The 22,765-nt window shown below is 32.8% G+C and overlaps 1 protein-coding gene, 2 long non-coding RNA genes and 1 pseudogene across 3 annotated transcripts; 2 read left to right on the top strand and 2 right to left on the bottom strand.

Annotated features, from left to right (window-relative positions):
- Positions 1–1,469: 1,469 nt before the first annotated feature.
- LOC114732717 (pyridoxal 5'-phosphate synthase-like subunit PDX1.2) lies at positions 1,470–2,792 on the top strand. Its single transcript, XM_028920053.1, has one exon. It carries the CDS (start codon positions 1,585–1,587, stop codon positions 2,497–2,499), a length of 915 nt encoding a protein of 304 aa, XP_028775886.1. The 5' UTR covers positions 1,470–1,584; the 3' UTR covers positions 2,500–2,792.
- A 764-nt stretch (positions 2,793–3,556) lies between these two features.
- Positions 3,557–4,924, bottom strand: LOC114732716 (mitochondrial arginine transporter BAC2-like; annotated as a pseudogene).
- Positions 4,925–6,661: 1,737 nt separating this feature from the next.
- LOC114732709 (uncharacterized) lies at positions 6,662–8,491 on the bottom strand. The gene is made up of 4 exons (XR_003739021.1): positions 8,351–8,491; positions 8,116–8,171; positions 7,106–7,147; positions 6,662–7,014 (listed from the first exon to the last, which is right to left on the bottom strand). It is a non-coding gene; the product is annotated as an uncharacterized LOC114732709 (long non-coding RNA).
- LOC114732710 (uncharacterized) lies at positions 7,154–17,658 on the top strand. The gene is made up of 3 exons (XR_003739022.1): positions 7,154–8,018; positions 8,251–8,257; positions 17,647–17,658. It is a non-coding gene; the product is annotated as an uncharacterized LOC114732710 (long non-coding RNA).
- The last annotated feature ends 5,107 nt before the right edge of the window (positions 17,659–22,765 follow it).

The raw sequence follows: 22,765 nt of genomic DNA, 5'->3' as shown, positions 1-22,765 counted from the left end.
CCGTGTCATGTTTTTGTCTCCATCCTCTTTTCTTCTCCTCTCCACTCTCAAACCGCTTCTTCACTGATCTTGTTTTCTTTTGCTAGTGGTGAGTCTTAATATGGGCTGCCTAACTTCTCTTAATCCCTTACTCCTTCTATTTGACACTCTTTTTCCTCTGTTTTAATGGATAGTGCCATAGCTGCCTATCTCAATTGAGGCCACTCATGTTACTATCAATTCTAAGCTTTGATTTTTCTTTTTACATTTCAAGTTTATGGTTTCAATAGGTTTTCTCAATTTGTAGTTTTCACAATACATCCTCAAAAGCAGGGCTTTGCAATACGAATATTCACAAAGTTTGTTTTCGTGATTAAATTCATTCCTTGGGATATGATAATTCTCCCTTTGCTTGTAAGGTAGTTGGAGAAGGAATTTCTATTTTTTTTTATAATATAGTATTATATTAATTATTTATCATTTATTATTTTTATACAGATTTAAAGCAGCCCGTAACATTTTTAACGATGTCTTTAATATAGACTAAAAATATTAAAAATATCTTGTAAATAGAGTAAAAAATTATTTTTAATAAGTCATAAAAGTCATTAATTAACATGAACTAATCCTTTTCCACCCACGATGATAACTAATTAATATGGGCTTTCATTCCGTTTCAACGCCCTTCAATAACATCGCAAATCTAAAATGATATGGTCAATCGAATGTTCACCAACTATCTCCAACTCAAAAGACCAATCAGGGGGGAAGATCAACAAATTGTACTCATATTAATAATTCCAACCCCAACAAACTAATATGCTTATCAAGTATAAATCTAATGAAGCACCTTCATCTTGGTCATTACCCAAAAGCAACCAAATCTATAATAGAACACATTCAGGTACTAAACCAACTAAACCATCAAAGGCCATTATTCTTTCATTCATATCAAATAATACCTTTCTTTATATATAACTGCTTTTTATTTTATTTTTTTTGCCTATCTCACTTTTCATTCATTCAAAATTTGTTTTTGTTTTTAACCTTGGGCTTTAATTCATAGCCTCAACGACTGCAAATTTAACGGAAACAGCTTATTCTAAGTAATTTTAAATCGTACAAAATAAATATATAAGAAGAATTTAATCTTTTTTAAAATGTAAATTGTTAAACAAGCCTTTTTTTATAAAAAAAATAATTATTGACTCATGAAGTTTTTAAAAAAAAGTTGGGGATTGACTAAATAAAACTTTCAATCAAATTAGAACGGGAAAAGGGTAGTAGTAATTGTTTTTTGTTTAATCCCCAAGTTGACGGGGAATCATTTTGATTATTTCAATTTCAATGGCTGCTAAATTAGAGCGCTAATATTCTTCCACAACTGAAATCGAACTTTCTACATTGCTCCCGTCACCGATTACTCCAGCCTCGAAACCCCGTCGAAATTTCTGGAAACAGCCTCCTTTTCTACTCTGTTTCCCTCCATAAATCAATCTAAGCCCCGAAAATTCTTCACCGTTATTTGCCTCTGGTTCACCGTTTTCATATTTATCAATTCTTGATTCTTGATCAGCGAGGCATTTTCACGAATACATCATCACCATGGCTGAAGATGGCACTGTTACGGTCTACAATAGCACTGTCATTACCGATCCGAATACGAATCCATTCTCGTTCAAAGCAGGAGTGGCTCAAATGCTTCGAGGAGGTGCTATTTTTGAAGTCTCAAGCATTCGACAAGCGAAAATTGCAGAAGAAGCCGGTGCGTGTGCTGTCACCGTTTCTGAGCTCAGTCGCCCAGGCATTTCGCGAATGATTGATCCGTCTCTTCTCAAAGAGATCAAGCGGGCTGTGTCGGTTCCCATAATTGCGAGGGCTAGGGTCGGGCATTTCGTGGAAGCCCAGATTCTAGAAGCTGTTGGCGTCGATTATGTCGATGAGAGCGAGTTGCTTGCTTTAGCAGATGACCAGAATTATATCAACAAGAACAATTTCCGGTGTCCATTTGTGTGTGGGTCTAGGAGTCTTGGAGAGGCATTGAGGAGGATCAGGGAAGGTGCTGCGATGTTAAGGACGCAAGGGGAATTATCAGGTTCTGGTAATATTGCTGAGACAGTGAGGAATGTGAGGTCTGTGATGGGGCAAATAAGGACTCTCACTAACATGGATGAGGACGAAGTTTTTGCATTCTCAAAGAAGATAGAGGCACCTTACGATCTAGTAGTGCAAATTAAGCAAATGGGCAGGCTTCCTGTCGTACACTTTGCTGCCGGAGGCATTGTAACTCCAGCGGATGCTGCTCTTATGATGCAACTGGGATGTGATGGTGTGTTTGTGGGATCAGAAATCTTCGATTGCTCAGATCCTTACAAGCGACTTAGGGGAATCATTCAGGCTGTTAGGCACTACAATGATCCTAATGTGTTGGTTGAAAGTTCCTGTGGCTTGGCTGAGGCCATGGCATGTCTCAATATTAGTGATGCCAGGATTGAGCAATTTGATTGCCCCACTCTCTAATCGAATAAACCGTTGGTATATTCATCATGTCTCACTTATAGTTGTATCAGTAAGGCCATTTATGTGGCTGAGCATATAGAACTTTTTCCTGTGACGGGAATAGAGTATGTAATTCTCCTATATCTCTTTCCTTCACTGCATATTGATTTGGGATGGTTTTACCATTTTCTCTGAATTAAAGAGATGAGTTGATTGTTGCCTTTTATGTGAAAATTCAGTTCATAGAAGGACCATATGTGTGATTGACGTTATATGTCTCATTTGTAGTAATAACAGAGGACATGCTTCATTTATATTAGTAATAGTTTTGCTCCCGTGATCTGAATATGGCTTTACCATTCATCGAGTTGCGCTGTATTGCCTTGGCGAATTGGAATAATTTGACTGGCTTCTATGTGTTTATCTCAGTGCAAGGAATATGCCTCAAGTTCTAAGAAACGTATCAGGCTGTTAACGGCATAATGGTTGACAGTGACGATGATATAAATTTCCAGTTGGATCTTTAGATGTGTGGTCTTCTTTACGAGGGCCTGATTTCTCTCTGGGTTTATTTTGTGATTACACGGGGGATATTTTGATCCTTTCAACAAAATGTTTACCAATTTACGGAAAAGTTCATAACCTCCTATCATTGTTTGAATCTGATTGCTGACGCTTCTAAGTTGTCATAAGTTGAATGAGTATTTAATTTGTATTCAGCTTCCTAGAAAAACAGATTTCAAGGGCATCTATTTGTAGCAAAACGAGAGATACAATCATTCATTGAGAGATGTCTGATTTAAGGGTGATGGGATGAACCTGTCTGTTTCTTAACATAGCGTCTGAAAGGGAAATTAAGATATATCGTCTGAATAAGAGATGCAGTACAAAAGACCATCTTCTTGAATATTTCTAATTTGCTTATGAGTACTGCGAGCTTACAATTTGCCAACTTTGTATTAAACATCCTCTAACATGCATATGGCAAGTACACTAGGCAATAATTGTCAGATGTGAAATCTTACTTTTATCTGCTTCGTAGACACTTGTTTGATTGTTGTCTCATTGTCTTGTGTTCCTAGAAAAGGACGGATCTCCTAGGTTTGTTATTGCTACTACTTCCATTATTTGACAGGCTTCTCATAGCAATTTCATAAGCAGCAAACACAGCACCATTCACTATAAAAGCTCTACCCACTGTAGTTCTCATCCCCCTCCACAAAACACTGTGTCCTTCTTCTTTGACACTTTTTTCCAGGCAATCAATAATGCTTGTGTATCTTTGTGAGGATTGTGTTTGAGCCTGGAGTCTTGTCTTTATAACATCAAAAGGGTAGAGCCAATCCAACTTACTACCCCAGCTAATCCTCCTGCTATTAACATTGTACTCAAGCTTTCTTGACTGGTTTCCTACAACCTGGGTGAAGTTGTTCCTTCATATACTCATATGTCCAGAAGTATACGCCATGACCAGGTGCATCCCTGAGGACAGTGATGCCTAATCCTCGGAATATTCCTCTAAGACCTTCCCCATTCCATATCTTCCTTGTGACTGATAAAGGGCCTTTAGGATTCTGTTAATGGGCCCTTGCTCTGAAGCTGGAGGCGAATTTTGACCAGTTCTACTGGGGACACAATCGTGCTTTGTAATGCACCAGTTATGAATCCTGCTAGAGCAACGCTGTTGTAGGAAGGAGGGCTATTTGCTGAGACTGATGAGTCAAAGGCTCTAGAGAGAACCGCGTAAGTTTGAAAAATCATAGCATTCTGGAACCAAAAGAGAGAGGGAAAAAAAACAAGAATGATCATTATGAGATAATGATATTTAGTTGCTGGTGAAGATTTGAAGACAAACAAAATAATCATTGTCATTCTTGTGTACTTGGAGGGGGATAATCCAACAAGATTTTATTTTCTCTACTGGGAACTAACATAGGTAATAAATATATTAGATACTCTTATTGAATCAACTCAATTTTGAGTTGTGGCGGCACTAGTATGTAGTTGTAATTAGTCCTTTCTCAAATGACAATGAAAGGCCAATGGCATCGACCTACCTTTGGTGAAATTTAGGAAAAACTATGTCGAAGGATCAAAATAGAGAGGAGAGAAAGAGGACCTGAAAAGTGATAGCAGCCAAAGGTGCAGCCATGCCTCTGTAGAGAGAAGCTGGCCTTCCCTGGAAACCATATTTTTTATTAAGCTGAACACGGAAGTTGCCATATTTGAATTCTGTTGGTGGATTCGGAGGGTGTCGAGTGGATAACCAGATATCACTCCAGCCACACCCCCTACCCCTCCTGCCACAAATTCTCCGCTCCAACTGCTTCCTCTCTCAACATCAACCTTTGAGCCTGACATTACCCTTTTTAACTTGTCATACAAAATGCATCACAACTTCTGGCACATTCAAGCTCAAACGCCTTTCTTTTGTGTGCTTCTTTTCCAACTCAATTCTGCAAACTCATGTGATGGGATTCAGAGCTCAACATTTTTCTAGATTCTGGCGTTTGCTCTGCTATTCAAATCTTGCTTCTTTTTCGTTGGCTCCGCAGACCCAAAATTTAATACGATTGAAAGTTCAAAACTTCTTCTGGTTCTGGCTGTGTGTTCTGGTTCTTGCTTTGCAATTTAAATCATATGAAGCAGGACAGGCTAAAACGCCATTCTTTAGCCCAATTTTGTTCCTTCTTTTGTTTTGCTAGCCGGGCCGTAGTTGGATTCTGAGTTGGAAAATTGAGTTCTGGCTGTTACCAAATCCTTATCATCCCCACTTTCTAGGGAGAACCAAAGACGGATGACAAAGAAGAGAAGTATATTTCTGAATGATTGGCCGAAACAAAAGCGAACAAACGGCTCCTATTTCGTGGGCAATGTAGTGTGCTGAGAACGTGAAGAGAGCGAGAGGCCAGCATCCCCTTTCATGAGAGGTTGTCCGGGAGTCCAAATTCGTGCCTAGAACGTTTGCAACTTTGCATGCCTCGCCATGTAAGAAACAATGATAATACCATTTACCATAGTTTTTATGTGTTTCTCTTTTTAAAATCATGGGTCATGTCTACATGTATAATGCATTCAATCCTGGCTACTATGTTTTGATTAACGGAGCGTGAGAATGATAACCGAGCAGTAATATTAATTACGACAATAATTTTCAAGTCACAGAGATTTATTGTCGAGGAAGAATAGCCCGCCCGTTTTTTTGTTTTACCTTCATAGCCTGTCCATTCAAATACATAGAAAAGCAAAAATTAGCCGGGGTTGGATGTACCAAAAAGACTAGTTTCTCACAAAATTGTAAACTAAGATTCGAAATTCATATTTAGTACTTGATGATATCGCAAATATGATTATTCCTAGATAAGAATATCTGCGTCTAACCAAAAAAAAAAAAAAGTAAAAACTTTTCAGCAGTAAACCATTAACCACAAGTCCACAAGTCATATTATTAGCATTTTTACATTTTTATTCTATATATATTGTTTCCATTCTATTATCTGAATTTGTATAAGATTTTAATATCAAAATATATTCCAAACTGTTATTTAAAATCTATTTGGTGAATACCCTGTTCAAAGAGCTATTTATTGATAGAATACAATTACAATCTTTGTTGCTGACCTGACCTTAAGATTATTTGTCGTCGTATAATTTAGGCTAGTATTTATTCTTGGTATTGCATGAGAAGAAAATTCTAATTTTTATTGAAGCTAACGAAAATATTGTGTATCCAATCCGTCTCGGATCATTCCTGTTGATCTAAACTGCAAACTCGATGAAAAATCAAACAAAGAATGACGTTTTCGAGCAATCACCCTCAACTCCGTATCATAACAGTTCAGAAAAAAAATTATGATATGTTAGAAAAATTGTCATATTTCTCAAAATTAACTCACTTTTCTAACTTCCTTAATCTAATCAAATTAATTAAATAAACCTTATATTAAAGACAAAATGAATAGCTCAGATGAATGTGTAAATTTTTATCATAATGATTGTTCATTCCTGCTGCTCTTCTGAATTTGCAATTCAAAATGTTGAGAAACTTTCCCATGCCATTTTCAGAGGGAGACATGACATGTGGAGCTAAAAATTGATTAAACCCCCCTTTTGTCATTGAAGGTCGATCTCACCGACACACAATGTGGCCTTTTTCTCTGAAATTGGCAATTTGGCGGATGCAAGTCTTAAAGGGGAGATATATTCCTTAATTGTCACAATCCATGTCCATCCAACGTTGCCAAAGACATTTCACAACAATCAAGTAACAAGAAAGTCTTAGAGGAAAGCTGCAAACAAGCAATTTATTGCGCTCGTGACACAACGCAGTTAGGTTCCCAAATACAAGCAAGAAAGTATCCAGTGCACAGACCACATTAATCAGAGATTCTCTCAAAGCAACATATATATTTAGTTACAGCTCAATAACTATATGTCCCATTAAAGGGTAAGTCCTCATTTCTTTCCACTCTTCTTCAGCCCAGAACCTCCAAAGGCCCCCTTCTGTTGTGCCTTGGCTTTCAGCTCCCTTAGTGCCTGTTTCAAGCATTCAAAAGAAATACGTTTGAATTGGCACATTAACAATAAATCAATTTGTAAGTACAACATAAAAGATATGATATCGAACCTTTTCCTCTTCCTTTTTCTTCTGAATGTTAGCCAAATCGACCTGCAAAGTACAGATACCGATATAAAATCAAATGTAAGATCTCAAACATATTCAAACATTAATGCGATGGCTGTCTCTTGGCTTGTACAAATGCTGTTTGTTGGTGTCCGTAAATACATCAGGGCATGAAGACATGTTACAATTCAAGGATTTTCCAAAGTGATAAACGGACGAGTGAAAATACATAGCAGTTCTGAAAGTACATAGCAGTTCCCCGTGTGATGAATGAAGACCGTACCCCAGACCACCATCAAAAACTAAAAAGCACTAGAAATGAGATCACCAAGTAAATTTCCTATGACTATTTGCATGAAATTCCAGTTTTAGCCAATGAGATCAAAGTTCGCAAAACACTAGCAAGTATTGATCTTTCAGAATAAAGTGAGATTGAACAGCTTGGTCCCATTCCTCTTCCTTGCTTGACTGGTCTTAAGAGGCACCTTTTGTGATCCAAAAAAGATGCAAATTTAGATTGAACTCTCTTTGGTAAGAAGGAATGGGAAATAACGGTGAAAAACCATTAGTTGATATCCGATGGATTAATCAAGAAAAATTACATGTAGGAAACGCAAAGAAAGGAGAAGCAACATTAGCATGCCGTAGATGCTCGATACAGAGTAAAGAACGGAAGTCCTGGGAAAATTCTTTGATATTTGTACCAAATAAGGTTACATCAAGAACACCAGCTGCGAGTCTATAAAAATAGATCTAGACTTCACAATTAATAATTAACATATTAGTCATAGAATCTTAACTAACCCCAAACCAGACATCTTTATGCCATTTCTTTTAGACATCTTCGTTACTCTATGAAGGCGACGTATTACGAGCTGTCTATTCATTTTATCTATCACACAGGTCCACAAAAAAGGTTATCTTGACTTATAAATTTCTATTCTTTTAGCCATGCTGATCTAGAAACCGGAGTTTAAAAGGAGCAAAATCCCCGAAGGAGATCGGTGAGATACCTCGTCGTAGTCTTTCTGATCAGACTTGGGTTTCTTCAAAGGCTTGGCCTTTCCACCTACAAATCCAAATATTAATCAAAGGCAAAAGCAAAATCAAGGTTCCAGTTAACAGATCAAAACATGAGGGTTTCATAGATCGAAAGTTAGGGGAGAAGCTTAAGCTCAAAACATAAGAAAAATCAGACGAATCGGAGAATCAGGTTATTCCGATGACCAACATAGGAGAAGGAGATACCTTGCTTGGACGACATGGTTGCGATGTAGAGCTAGGGTTCGGTCCGAATCCAAAAGCGAGAAGAGCTCCCTTAACTTCAGCCTTGACCTTACCCCCTCCCAGGCTCCCACAGTTGCCTTTCGCGAATTTCTGTCGCTTATTATATTGTGCCAATAGCAAAAGGCGCAAGCAGCAGCCCACTTTTCGTTCATCAGCTACTAAAATACGAGTACTTGATTAGATTTTAAATAATTTTTTATTCATTTAAATGAGGTTTAAATTAAATTTATGAAATTTTTAAAAAAATATAAAAATTTAAATTTATTTATTTATTTATCTATTTAAGTCTTCAATTAACATATTATTTAATTATAATACTTTCTATTCAAATCTCAATTAAGATATTATTCAAATTCAAAATTAATTATTAGTTTATTCATTTAGGCCTCCAATTAAAATTTCATTTAATAATGATATTCCTTATTTAATTCAATATACCTAAAACAAAGTATTATTTAAATCCTATTAATTAAATATATTTAGATATTATAATGTCATACCCGATCAGTTTTTAAACAAATAGAATATTGCAAGCTTTCAAGAATATAGTTAATAGTATGAAAATAAATAAATAAATTTTATCCAAAAACATAAACAAGTAATTTTTTTTTGCCAACGAAATAAGTAAATAAATAAACGAATAGTAAAATGATTTAAATAAAAAGATTCTGTCCCTCAAAAATTATATTCATGCTTGAATATAAAAAGAAAACGTAATAGCAATTTAATAAAAAATGGGAATAATCTGTAACATGCCAGAAATCTGCAGTTAATTTTTAATTAGATGAGGCGTTGGGAACAGAATAACCAGCCACGTTAGTTATATGCTAACGACGATAGCAGGTGAGATGATAATGTTTTATTAAAAAAAAATGAGATAATAATTACTAAATTGATAGTCTTTTTATGAGATACCATAAATAAAAAAAGTTAGGGCAAAAATATACCTTTGCTTCTTTAAATTTACATAATGTTACAGTTTAACTCCTGAATGCTAAAAGGTATCTTTTTAATCTTTTAATCCTAATACCCTGAAGGTGGTCCAAAAAAAAAATCTCTAATACCCTGAAGTTTCATATAATTATTTTTTATAACGAACAATGATTTTTCAAACTGATACTTTGAATAAATATAAGAAAGGAGATTAGTCACACGTGGTCTCTTAATTTTATGGATAAATATTATAATAAGATTATATGGAGTGGGAATAAATACAAAGAGAGGGATTATGCCAAAAACCAAACCTTAAATAAAAAAGGTTTCTCTCTGCAGTATTTTCCTTTAAATGTTAAAAGCAAATGGTGAAATAGTTTATCAAACAGTGCTAACTGACATAAAAAAGGTCCAGCTCATTAAGTGAAAAAAAAGAAGAAGAAAAGAATAAAGGATATAAAAACACACAGAATAGGTGTATATGATTATTAACGGAATACTAATAAATCATACAAACAATACATCGTTTGTTTGTTTTTTTTTTTTGAGTCTAAAAGCTCAGCTACATACTTATATAAGGTCTTCAAGCGAGAAAGCTGGAGAAAGAAAGCAAATGAAAACCAATGATCATTGCTCCCGATGGTGAAACCAATCTGCAACATGTACAGGTATAATTGATACTGTAAGCAATAATTATTACACATGAAAGTAAAAAGAGTTGAAATCTATATTTATGCTATAATATTGTATTTACCTTTCAGTAAGGTTTAAACTTTGATTGGAATTTGTGCTTTGCTGCAGGGTCATCCCATTCCAACTTGTCCCACCAATCTTGAGATCCATGGATATGTGTCAACTTATGTTTGGCAGAGTTGGAATCGAGTGGTAGCTTGTTCAACTTTTGACACCAGACTATCGTAATGGATCTGAGGGAAGGAAAAGGCAAGGGTGCCTTTTGAATGCTCTCAAGTATTGGTAAGTACTCCAAACGCAGTGTGACAATAGAAGAGAATACAGAAGAAGAAGAAGAAGAAGAATCCACATTCTCATTATTCTTTATTGAGTAGTCTTCATCATCTTCTTCTTCTTTTATCACTTCTTCCATTGACTGACACTTAGAAATCTCAAGTTCTTGAAGAAGTGGAGCATACTTGAGCCATGTCACATGAGTTAGTGAACAACAACTAATTGTCACTTTTCGGAGCTTGATTAGACAACCTGTATCAAAAACAAAAGAATATTGCTCTCTTCTAATCTCCAACAACACGAGATGAAATTCCCGTAGCTGCTTCATTTGTGATAAGAACGCAAATGATAAAGGCATCACATCATTCTCGTAGGAGAAGCCAATCTGAAGGCTGTATATGCAACTTTGCAGTTTGGCTGACTCCAATAATTTTTTCAGACCATCTTTACTTGTTATTCCTATGCATAATTCCCCAATACTTGGTAGGCACTCCAACTCTTCTAAAATACCTCTCTCTTTTGAATATTCTATGTTGAACAGTCTAACCACTCTTAATTGTTGAAGACTAGATAGCACTCCCAATGGAAAAGATTTCACATATGCATCCAAGCTAAGAAGCTTTAAATTTGTCAAGTACTGCAAGTTATTCACAAACTCTGCGTCGAAACTCTCATAAGTAAACACAGAAAGATATTCCAAAGAAACTAAACCCCCAATGTCGCCAAGTAATGGTCCTGTGACACGTATGTCCAAGACTTTCAATCTTTTCATGTGTTTAATATCTTCCAGATGTGTGACACCACTTCTATTCGATAAAACTACTGTTGTGGCATTTGGAGGATCTCGGATTTTTCCTAATTCCCAATTATTCATGATTGAAATTCTTTGCATAAATTTCATATTATCTTGATCACGTGCTATCCAAAGTGCCATGTCACGAATCATATCATGCATTTTAACTGTACGTAACATAAAAATATCATCTTTAACAGTTTCTAACAAGCACGAAAGCTTCAACTTTTCAATAATAGACTCACCATGACCATACATATCTTGCACACTCTCTGTCATATCTTTACAAAGAAATTTCTCCAACATCCATCTGTCGATGAGCTTGAGAACTCGAATTTCACAATCTTCCGGGTACAATGCACAATACAAGAAGCAACGCTTTTGCACCTCATCCAATCGGTCATAGCTAAATTTGAGGACGGAGAATACTTTCTTCTCCAAATCTGGTGCAGTTAGTGAAGAACTTGTTAAGTTCTTTATTGAATGTTCCCAAGCCTCCACACTCTTCACTCCAGCCATGGCACTTCCTACCACAATTAGCGCAAGTGGTAGCCTTCTACATTCTTTAGCCATCTTCTCTGCAAGCTTTGGAATACTAGGGTCTGACCTCAAAGTGTCCTCACCAACTTTCATGCAAAATAACTTTGTGGCTTCTTCCTCTGTCAAAGCTTCTACCTTGAATGTTCTTTTAGCTTGCATTTTTGCACACACATTTTCTGACCGAGTTGTGAATAACACTTTGGATTGACAATTAGTTTTCCCTGGACGTGGCACTCCTGCCAAGCTCAAGTCCATCTCATCCCACATGTCATCCAATAATAAGGCAAATTTCTTTTGGTTGAGGACCCTATAAATCTTTGCTGCTTTTTCAAGCTGATTACCACAGCGATTCCAAATGTCATCGCCAATCCCAACCAATTTTCTAATATTGTCCATTATACTATCCAAATTGGGCTCTTTTGACACCACAACCCACATCACAAAATCAAATTCTTGCCTCCTCTTCCCAAGTTCATTGTTAATTCTCTTTAACAAGGTAGTCTTTCCTACCCCGCCCATCCCATGTAAACCAATAATGCCAACATTCTCTTCTTCAATGCTCTTCCATACCTTATTAAACATCAAATCTAACCCCACTACTTCATCTTGAGGCATCTCAATTGGCTCGGGTGGTATTGTGTGAGCAATTTTAAGATTTTCGCCAAACCTTTTGCCCTCTGTTGCCAACTGATCTACCTTCTCTAGCATCTCAGCAGCTTTCTTTCCTAACCTGTAGCTTGACTTACAATGCTTCGGGCAATATTTACTTAGACATTTGTCTTTCATTTCTTTAGCTTCTTGAGCTTGAATAACTGTTATTTCCTGTGTTAGGCATGTATAAATTACAATCTTTGCATATTACTCACAGTCTTACATGCAAAAAATAAATATAATTTTACAAACTATAGATTATGAAATAAATCAATTTGTAAATTTGATTATTCTATTAATTGAACATATCTGTTTACGTAGTAATTAATTACAACATCATTTATCAACAGTCAAATAACATTATAAAACGATTTGTTCTATGCATATATTTTAATATATTCATATTGGTTAAAATAAATTTTTTTAAAAGAATTTACTAATTATATTATACAGATAACCAGTAAATATTAAATACACTATTAAGATATAGATTAGAAATTTATTTTGAGCAGGGAACAAGTTTTAAATAAGATTAATTCTAAATTTCTAATATAGTTTTCAATTAAAACAAATATCCTTTTAGTTTTGTTTGAGGCTCTTAATATGTTAAACCAAAATGTATGTTTTGCAAATCAAAGTGGAATTTAGTAATTAAGGTAAAATGTAATGGTGGTAAGATTTATCACTCTAATAATAACTTTTATTACTTTCACTAAAAATACAAACATTTTTATGAATCATTAATTATAAAATAAATCAATTTGTAAATTTCATTATTCTATGAATTAAACATATCTATTTACTTAGTAATTAATTATTACATCATTGATCAACTGTCTATTTTATGTTCCTGAAAATATAAACACTGTCCCCTTTTTTTTGGGCGAAAATATAAGACACTGATTTTCCATTCATAAATTGGATATTGAAGCAACATCGTTCATTCCCAGGAAAAAAAAGGGGGGGGGGACTTAAGATGAACTATCATTATAAAATACGTAAAATATACTTGACTTCTCTTCAATTTTACTCAAATTATATAAATCTTCCCTCTAATTTTAAAATCTACGCTTTATTATCATTTGAAACACCATTAAAATATTCTATTAAAAATTCTAAAATAGAATTTTATTAATTGAGAATTATGTTAAAAATTTAAAATTCTTAATATATCCTCATAATCTAATTGTTTGCCCTCTCTCTCCAATTTAAATCATTTTAATTATAGATATAAAATATTTAAATAGTGTTTATAAAATATTATAGTAAAACTTATTAAAATATGGAGTAGAAAAGGAAAAAAAAATGAAAAATTTATTGACCAATTTTTGCTTCTTTTTTTTTAATTAAATTCCTACCTAATTTTTTTTGTTGCCCTAAAAGCTACCTCATTTGTTTTTGTACATACATGCCTGAAAGATTTGTTAGGGCAACATATGGATCTAAACATTAAAAAAATTAAAATTATTTTTTAAATACTATCTAAAAAATTTCTTTAAAAAAATTAAAATTTCAATAAATATTTAATTTTTTTGGTCAAAAAATAAATATTTAAGTTAGCTAGGGATGTCTTAGTCCAAATCTGGTGATTTAAAGATTGATTAATGTGGGTAAATGAAAATGAAATATTCAAATTAGAGAGGGTTTTTTGTGTCATGTGACTTTTAATTTAAGTAGAAGTTTGTGTAAAAATGCAGCCTTGTGATGTGGATACAGGGGGATTTTACATTTTCAAGTCTTTCAAAATCAATTTAATTTCCTTCCATTACTTTTTTTTGTTTCCTCTCTCTAATGGCTAATGCCTATCCTAAACTTCCTAAATTTTTTAGTATATTCCACCTCCAATCATAAATATAAGAGTTAATTAGAGATTCAATTTAGTCATTAATATAATACCTTAGTCCACTTTACTTCTCATATTTATTTATTATTTTCCAAAATAATCCTCATATTGATTACATATAATAAGAATTTTTTATTCTAATACATATGATTAATAAGAGTATTTTAAAAAAATAACATCTATTTATTACAAATAATTAATTTATCTAATTTTTTAATATTTGTAAACTAATGATTTAGCTCTTATGTAAAGGGCGGATTACCCGTGATCATATAATAAACACTTTAAAATTAAACTGAAAAGAAAATTTTAAAAGGAAATCAAGAACAGGTTGGATGGGCAGTACCTGTCGAAAGTTGTCAACTTTTGTCAGCCATCTATCGATTTCGTGTGTTCTTTGCATTTGTCCTGTGTTCTCAGCTTCATCAACTCTTGTCTTCAAATCCTCTTTCATGCTTCGAAGATCTTCCCATTTATCTTTCAATAACTCCAAATTGTTCTCCAATTTACGAATATAATCAGCTTCTTTCTTGGCTCCAACACAAAAACACTTGGTAATGTCCCATATGATTCCCCCAGCTTCAGCCATATCTTCAAAACAATGCTAAGTAGTGGACATGTTAATTAGAGCAATTTCTTTTTCTGGAAAAAAAAAAAACGCTATTTGTATTGTATGTGTTGTGCGTTTAACCTAAAAGTAAAAACAATAATTAATAAATAACACGAATCTTAACTAATTAACCCCAAACCAGACATCTTTCTACTTTTTGAAGGCTTGCCGTATTACGAACTATCTAATGCAAGTCCAACGAAAAAGTTGATTTGAAACACTAATTTCTATTCTTTTAGCCATGGTGATATAGAAACTAGAGTTTAAAGGCACCAAATTAAAATCTGAAAAGGAGATCGATGAGATACCTCAGTGTATTCTTTCTGATCAACCTTGGGCTTGTTCAAAGGCTTGGCTTTTCAGCCTACAAACCCAGACATTAATCATAGACGAAGACAAAGTTGAGGTTCTAGTTAACAGATCAAAACATGGGGGTTTCATAGATTGAAATATTGGGGAAGAGCTCAAGTTCAAAACATAAGAAGAACCAGTAGAAGAACCAGAGAATCAGAAGATTAATCTGCGTTGACCGAAATAGGAGAAAGTGCTACCTTACTAACTAGGACCAATCCTCTCTTCAGATCAAGTCAGCAGTCCAGATTCTAAACCATCGAGATTCCTGTGGCCAAACTTTATTCTGAGATGAGATTTTGAGGAAGACTCAACTGAGACTAAACTTGCGTCCCTCCATCTGTGATGATTAAAGGTCTACCTCAATTTTGGAAGGCGCGTCAAGCAAGTGGGCAACACGTGATGAGCACAATTAATTAATTAAATTTAATATAAATTAAGAAGAATCAATCATCAATCATCAGTCATCGTCGTCGATTAATCAATACTTCTCCGGTTTTATTTATATAAAAGAAAAAGAACTTTTTTTCTTATCTTATTCATAAGTTATTTCATTAAATTTTTATCATAAATATATTATATTGTCTTTTATTATAGTTATTTTTTTAAAAAAGTGTTCATATTAATGGAGAGTTAATGAAAAAAGATAAAGTTAAAAAATTATTATATTCTAATGAAGAGTTAATACAGTTTAAATTTTTTTTAATTTATATAAAATATGTTAAAAGTAATTTATAAATAAGATAAAAAAAATATATCATGTAAATCCTTTCCGGCAAGCTGGCTCAAATGTGGCTTAGGACACATGGTTTGCCTCGGGCTTTGTTTGGGCTGGTTTTAAATAATGTCATTCCTTGGGCTTCGCACGCAGCCTATTCATTTGCCAAGGAGCTCCCTGTCAATTTAAATTCAAATTTCAAAATTCTCGAGCCTCCCGCTGCCAACTCTGGTTTTGTACGTCTCCCATCACCGACCCCAGATGCTATTAATCTTTGGCCTGGCTTCTCTCCACTGCGGCTATGGTTCGTTGCCCTTCGCTACCTTTATACGGCACCGTTTGAAGCAAAATGACAAGGGAGCAAGAATAATAAAATAAAGGGCAGGGCACTTCGACAAATAGATAGAGACAAAGGCATTGGGTGAGAAACGAGGAAATGCCTAATCCCAGTTTGTGGATCTACCCACCCCAAAACATTTTTTCAAAAAAATCAGTTAAATATCTTTTTTTAGCTTTTTAATTAAACCAATATATAAGAAAATGAGCAAAATTATGGGGAAAAAAAACTATAAACCATCTGTTTTATCTGAAAACTCCAAACCATTTTTTTGCCAAAAAAACTCCAAACGATTTTGTTAATTAAAAATCACATCTGAAGACTTATTTTATTAATTCAAAAAAAAAATTTTGGCTAAAAATTAACCAAAATATAAGAAAAGGAGAAAAATTAACCTTTATTTCACATCATTTTCTATTGTTAATATTACTTCCAATCCTTATAATATGAGAACTACATAATTAATTTATGAATATTGAAAAAATTAGTTAAGTTAGTTATTAATAATAAATAGGTGTTACCTTTTCTAAAATATATTTACTAATAATGTATATTGACTAGAAATACTATTTAATAAAATTTTTATTATATGCAACTACTAGAATGACTACTTTAAAAAAAATAGATAACTATGAGATATAAAATAGATCAGGATCTTATATTTAGAACAAAATTAAAATTAAAATTAGTTCTTATATTAAAGACTAAAGATAGTATATATATTTATATTTCTAAAGTTATTATCACTTTATGCCTTGACAATCACTTTATACTCTAAAGCCATGAATCGTTTGGCTAATATTTTTCGATAAAAATAAATTATTTTAAAAGAAAACGTTGAAAAAAATATAATATTTAAAAAGTTTAATTTTTTTAAATTACTAAAATTTAAGTCTTTAGATGTCATTTTTCATTAACAAAAACGTTTAAAGTTTTCAGATAAAAAAGATAGGTTATAGTTTTTTTTTTAAAAAATAATTTTTCTCTTCTTCTTATATGTTTGTTCAATTAAAAATTGTTTTGTCAAATTTTTCTTGTTTGGATCAGCGGTAGCTCCGAAGTTATTTAGCTTCGAAACCTGCGCTAGGGCTGAAGCCATTTTTTTTTACTATCACGTTAGGTGCGCTGGTTTGCGTTGGGTTGCATAACTACTTTCCAGGTTTGTCCTCTTTTCTTCTCTCTGAATAAAGCCTCTCTCTCTCTGTTTTTTTTTTTGGTTGTGTTTTACGTTTTTCTAATTTGACTTTTTTAATTAGATTTTCTGTTACCTTTAATCTTTTAATCATTTGTTGTTATTTGTAATTTTCATATATTTATTTATTCAATATATATAATTATTTGTTTTTAAATATTTACAAGTTGTATATATATGTGATATATCACATTTACTCATTAATATAAGATCTTAATAGATTAATTTGAGCAGTTTAAAAATGCTAAATAAATTAATTAACTATATTATATAATCCATGATCTTTTTAAAATACTTATATATATCACTAAAGTATATATTAGTTTATTAGTCAAGTAAATTAATTAAATATAAATGCTTTTCAGTAATTTATTTAATTTTCTTAATCTTATCAAATTAGTTAATTGAGTCTTATATAAAAACTCATGTCCTTTTTAGCTATTTTATGTTTAAATTTACTTTTTTAATTATCCATCCAAACAAGTTTTAACTTTTCAAACAGACTTTTTAGAAATATCAATTCAAACATAAATCATATTATATTAACTAACTTTTATCCTAACTGATTTTTATAAAAGTTAGTTTTGTCATCGCTAATCCAAAATATCCATAATCTTCCAATCTCCCTCATCCTCACTTCAAATTCTTCCTCCGCAAACCGTTCTATGATTTCTTCTCCTTCACAGTATTCTTTCATGCTCGTCGATGAATCAGTGCTTCCGTCCTAAGCATTCAACAAGGCATCTCTGCTCTCTGCTCTTCCTCTGCTTTTCTTCATCTATTCCATCTCTCTCTCACTATTGCTTTTGCTTCTCCCCTTCTGCTTATGTGTCACTAAAAGATGCTTAAACCATTTCTTGAACTTGGGTCTTTAAAAGGATGCCCCAAATATGAACGTTTTGCAAACATTTATAATGACTTCTCCCGTCTTTGAAGATGTTTTTCTCAAACAAAGTGTGTTCTTGCACCATGTTTTGATTTGCCTGTATGTTCATAGAAATTATGCTCTGGCAGCGAATCTTATGTAAGCTTGTATGTCATATGAATGTTCCATAAGAGAATGATATTTTATTTATATATGCTTGAGATTTTGAACATTGAAATCGGGGCAAGTGAAATTTCCTGGTGGGGGGAGGGGGGTTTTCTCAGGGGAGACGGGGGATTATTTTTTAAGGTATTTTTGTTTGGCTATGAAAAGCTTCAAAGCTAATGACTGTCTTTTCTTCCACCAGGGTCTCATCTTGTGCCTTGGGTTAAAAGAAACCTTTTGTGTTTCAGTGAAAATCTGATCATTCCTCCTAAGAAATCCTTGATAACCATAGAAGCAGGAGGAGGAGGAGGAGGAGCAGATAACACTATTGTTCAATGTGGTGACAGTTTAATAGGCTTCCGTCTCTTATTGTGGTATGATGAGGTAATGCATTTCATTCGTTATTCTTTATTAATTTTAAGAAACTATAGCGTCTTTTGGACCATGAATCTATGGCACATACATTGTGTCCTTTATTGTTGTCTTAAGGTGATTTAACGGACAAATGTTTTATCTCTTTGAACATGTCAAATAGCATAATTTGTCATTATCATTTATCAGAGTTTTTATATGGCTCTGATAGAAATTTATCATACTTCATCATATAACAGATTGCAAATATATCAAGCATTAACTTTGGGCTCCCCCACTATGTTGATGACATTTTTGTTATTGTTTCTTACTTATTACACTTTGCAAGTAAAAGTGGCACGATTGCTTTATATTTTGTATTCTAAATATTAAGTTCTCCTTGCTTAACCTTGTGATTGATATTATAATGATGTATAGGAAGTTCCTTCGGAGAGGGGCTGAGGTTGAGTCCTGTTCATCGAAAGTGTTTATGAACTGCGAGAGTGCCAATACCAAGAGTCAAAATATGCATGGACCTAGTTTTGGCCCTTTCACTATTGCAGTTTTCCTCTATATCGTTCACTTTAAAAACACTTTCATAATTTGTACAGCTATGAATATGCTACTTTGACTCATTGTCCTATCTTTGATAAGGATGTTCAAAATTTTGCTGTGCCTCCCAACGTAACAGCATTGCCTCTTGTAAGATACACACTTGGTTATCTCTTCCGCTTATACACTTGGTATTAGGATGGAGTGATTCTCTTTTCACTTTATCTGTATCCATATTTATGCTGATTGTTGAGTGTTCTATGACTTTAGACTCTTTGCCTTTGTTCTTGACAACTTGATTCTCTTGATGTGTTAATGGTGATTTGTTTCTCTCTCTATTGTGCTCATTGTAGAAAATAAAATGAAACCTTTTCAGTTGCAACTTAAAATATCTTATGGTTTATAAGAGTTTATTTTTTGCTGCTAACCATAGAAAAGTTAAGCCTTTGAAGGGTGGATATAGTTGCAATCTGAGCTAGCATATTTTGAGGGAGGAGATGCTGAAAAAGGCTCTACCAATGAAAATTGTATGGTATTTGGCGGTTATCTACCAATGGAAACAGATGTTATATAAAGATATTATTCAATCTAACTATTATATACTGCTGCATGTAGAAGGGGAAAAAAAATATTATCAGATTCAATATCAATGTTTCAAAATCACGATTTACTACGGCTGTCTTTCACAATGTCAAGTTACTTTTGTTGTGAAACATTTGACAGAAAAATTTTCAGTAATAGGATATTGTGTGCACACAAGGATTTCTTGTCTTAGTAACTTTAGCCTTCGGCGAATATACTATCAGTATTATCAAATTTAAATCCAGGATTTTGGTTTGGAGAGATCAAGATGTCATATTCTTGGTAATTGACAATAAGGAAGATAAATGCCGAACTTTTGCATTAAATTGCAATCATTTAGTAAAATTTAATTCCAAAATAAGTCCCACATATAGTGAATGGAATAAATTATGCCTAAGTAAGATTGAAACAAAGATATTAAATATATTGTGTTGAAATCGCGATTGCTTAATTAGTTTATAATTCTAATCATTCTAGTTTTCAAATAATTACTTTTGTAGAGTACAAATGGTTAATTAACTTATCACAATTCTAGATCTATTGTTTTCCCGCCTCATGTGTGTGAAGCTAAAACGTAAATCCAATGCAATAAACTAGTTGTATCTGATAATATTATTGTCATTGCTAAACAAATTGTTTCAAAGTGAAATGCAAAATATTTCAGAAAAAATCTCAATAAAATCCAGTTAAAATACTTAAATTTATATTCAAGTTTATATTTTTAACAAATTCTTAATTCTTAATGAGGACATGAGACCTAATTAGAAATTTTTGAATGTCGTTAAATTATTAGAATGCCTCTCTTTAATTAAAAATAAAAATTGATTATTTTACCTCTGCCAAGTGATTCCTTATATCTTATGATTAATATTTAGATTAAAAAATATATAAATATTTTTCAGTGTTTAAAATTTTGTATATATAACTAAATCATATTACATTACAATATAAGAAATCCTAAAAAAATATTTTTTTCAGGCTGTAACTATTTATATTAAGATTTGAAAATATTTTATTGACAAGAAATGTTTAATATTAAGTGTTATAATTTACGTCTTGACATTGATCCGGTATTGCTTAAATAAATACAACTAAAGTAAATTATTAGAACTAAAAATAAAAAAATTTATTTAAATATTACTTATATTTGTAATTTAAAACGTTTTATTAAAATATTTTTGAAGTTTTCGGTAATATATACAAATTTTAAGCACTATAAAATTACTTATATGTTCTTTTGTCTTAAAAAATAATCATAAAAGATGAAGGACTACTTAACAGGGGTAAAATAATTAATTTTTCTTCTTAATTAAAACTGGGTATTCTAATCATTTAACAATACTCAGAAATCTTTAATTAGACCTCATGATCTTATTAAAAATTTGTTAAAAATGTAGACCTTAATTTATATTTAGATATTTTAGCTGAAATTAATTGAGATTCTCCTAATATTTTATATTGACGTCAATAATAAATTTTTCTGAAAGATTCTGTGTTTATTATATTTAACATTTAAATATTGGGAGGCACTGGTTCGTATTTCATTAACTCAAAGAATTATGACGAGTGAGGTTGTGTGGGATTTCCCATGGCCCCATAAAGATTAACCCAAGCTCAAAATGAAGGAAGATTTTCTTTGTTCTGCAAGACAAATAAAACTTCACCTGCATTAGTAATTAGTGAAAGCTTATTTCAGTATGTGTAATTTCTTCAACGTGGTGGGTATTGCCTGTCGGTGATTTTTACTCGGGAAGCATAACATGATACTTTTTTCTTCTTTTTTTCATTTTTAAGTTATTGATCACCAATTATTTATTTTGAAAATATAGATCTCTGTGGTTATTTTGCAAGATTTGAATTTATCATTACAAAATTTCTCTTTCACCATGTTCCATTTACGAATATATTATGTTCTAATATATGCCTTAATGTGTCAATTAATTTTCTAAATGAATTATGATTATTGAATTAATATTGGGAAGTTTAATCTCCTTTGCATGGGCAGCATATGCTAGTTATTATAATCAAAAGTGAGGATGCTCTTTTTGAATTTGTTTGAGACATAAGTGGTTCACTTTCTATTTTAACAACACAATTCATTGCCCATCCGATACATTATGGCCGACAAGGAAGAGGAAGAATTGGAGCTTTGAAGATAGATTTGTCAAAAGCTTTTAATAAATTGTCCTGGGATTTCATTACAGCTGTGATGACTAGAATGAACATCTCTGGGAAATGGATTAATCTCATTCAACAATGCATCCCAAGGGTTCAAGGCAAGGTGATCCCCTCTCACCTTATCTTTTATTCTTGCAACTAATGTCTTATCATGCATGATCAATTATTTGGAATCCACCAATCAAAGGAAAGGAATTAAAATTTATTCTGAAGCTCAAGCTACTTCCCACCTCTTTTATGCTGATGATAGCTTATTCTTTTGAGTTCTCTAAACAAAATATGGCTGTGGTCAAGCATGTTCTAGAATCTTATTGTAATCTTTCTGGGCAAGAAATCAACAAGTCCAAGTCTTCAATTATTTTCAGCCCAAATGTCGCACACAATACCAAGGTATCACTTTCAAATTCCTTGGGAGTTCACTTTACTATAAGGTTAGGAAAATATCTTGGTATTTGGATTGATTCGGAAAGAGAAAAGAACATCATCTACAATCAAGTGATACAATCCATAGAGAAAAGGACTTGTGGTTGGAAAGAAAGAATTGTGTCTCAAGCAGCGAGGCTTACTTTAGTCAACTCAAATCTATCCTCTCAACTGCTAATCTTCATGTTCAATCTTGTACAAAGTTGCCGAAATATATATGTGACAAAATTGACTCAAGATGTATTATTTTCTAGGGATCCACCAGTGACAGGAAGAAAATTCATCTCTTAAATAGAAATATCTTATTTCTTCCAACTGATCAAGGT

Source organism: Neltuma alba, unplaced genomic scaffold (genome assembly GCF_004799145.2).
Source record: "Neltuma alba isolate B1F8T4 unplaced genomic scaffold, ASM479914v2 tig00012929_pilon, whole genome shotgun sequence".
NCBI lineage: Eukaryota > Viridiplantae > Streptophyta > Magnoliopsida > Fabales > Fabaceae > Neltuma > Neltuma alba.
Note: the sequence above shows the minus strand (reverse complement) of the source record. Positions and strands in the feature narration are given on the sequence as shown.

What these genes read in the sequence shown, in the direction of transcription:
- LOC114732717 (XM_028920053.1), top strand. Translation starts at nt 1,585, where the DNA reads ATGGCTGAAGATGGCACTGTTACGGTCTACAATAGCACTGTCATTACC.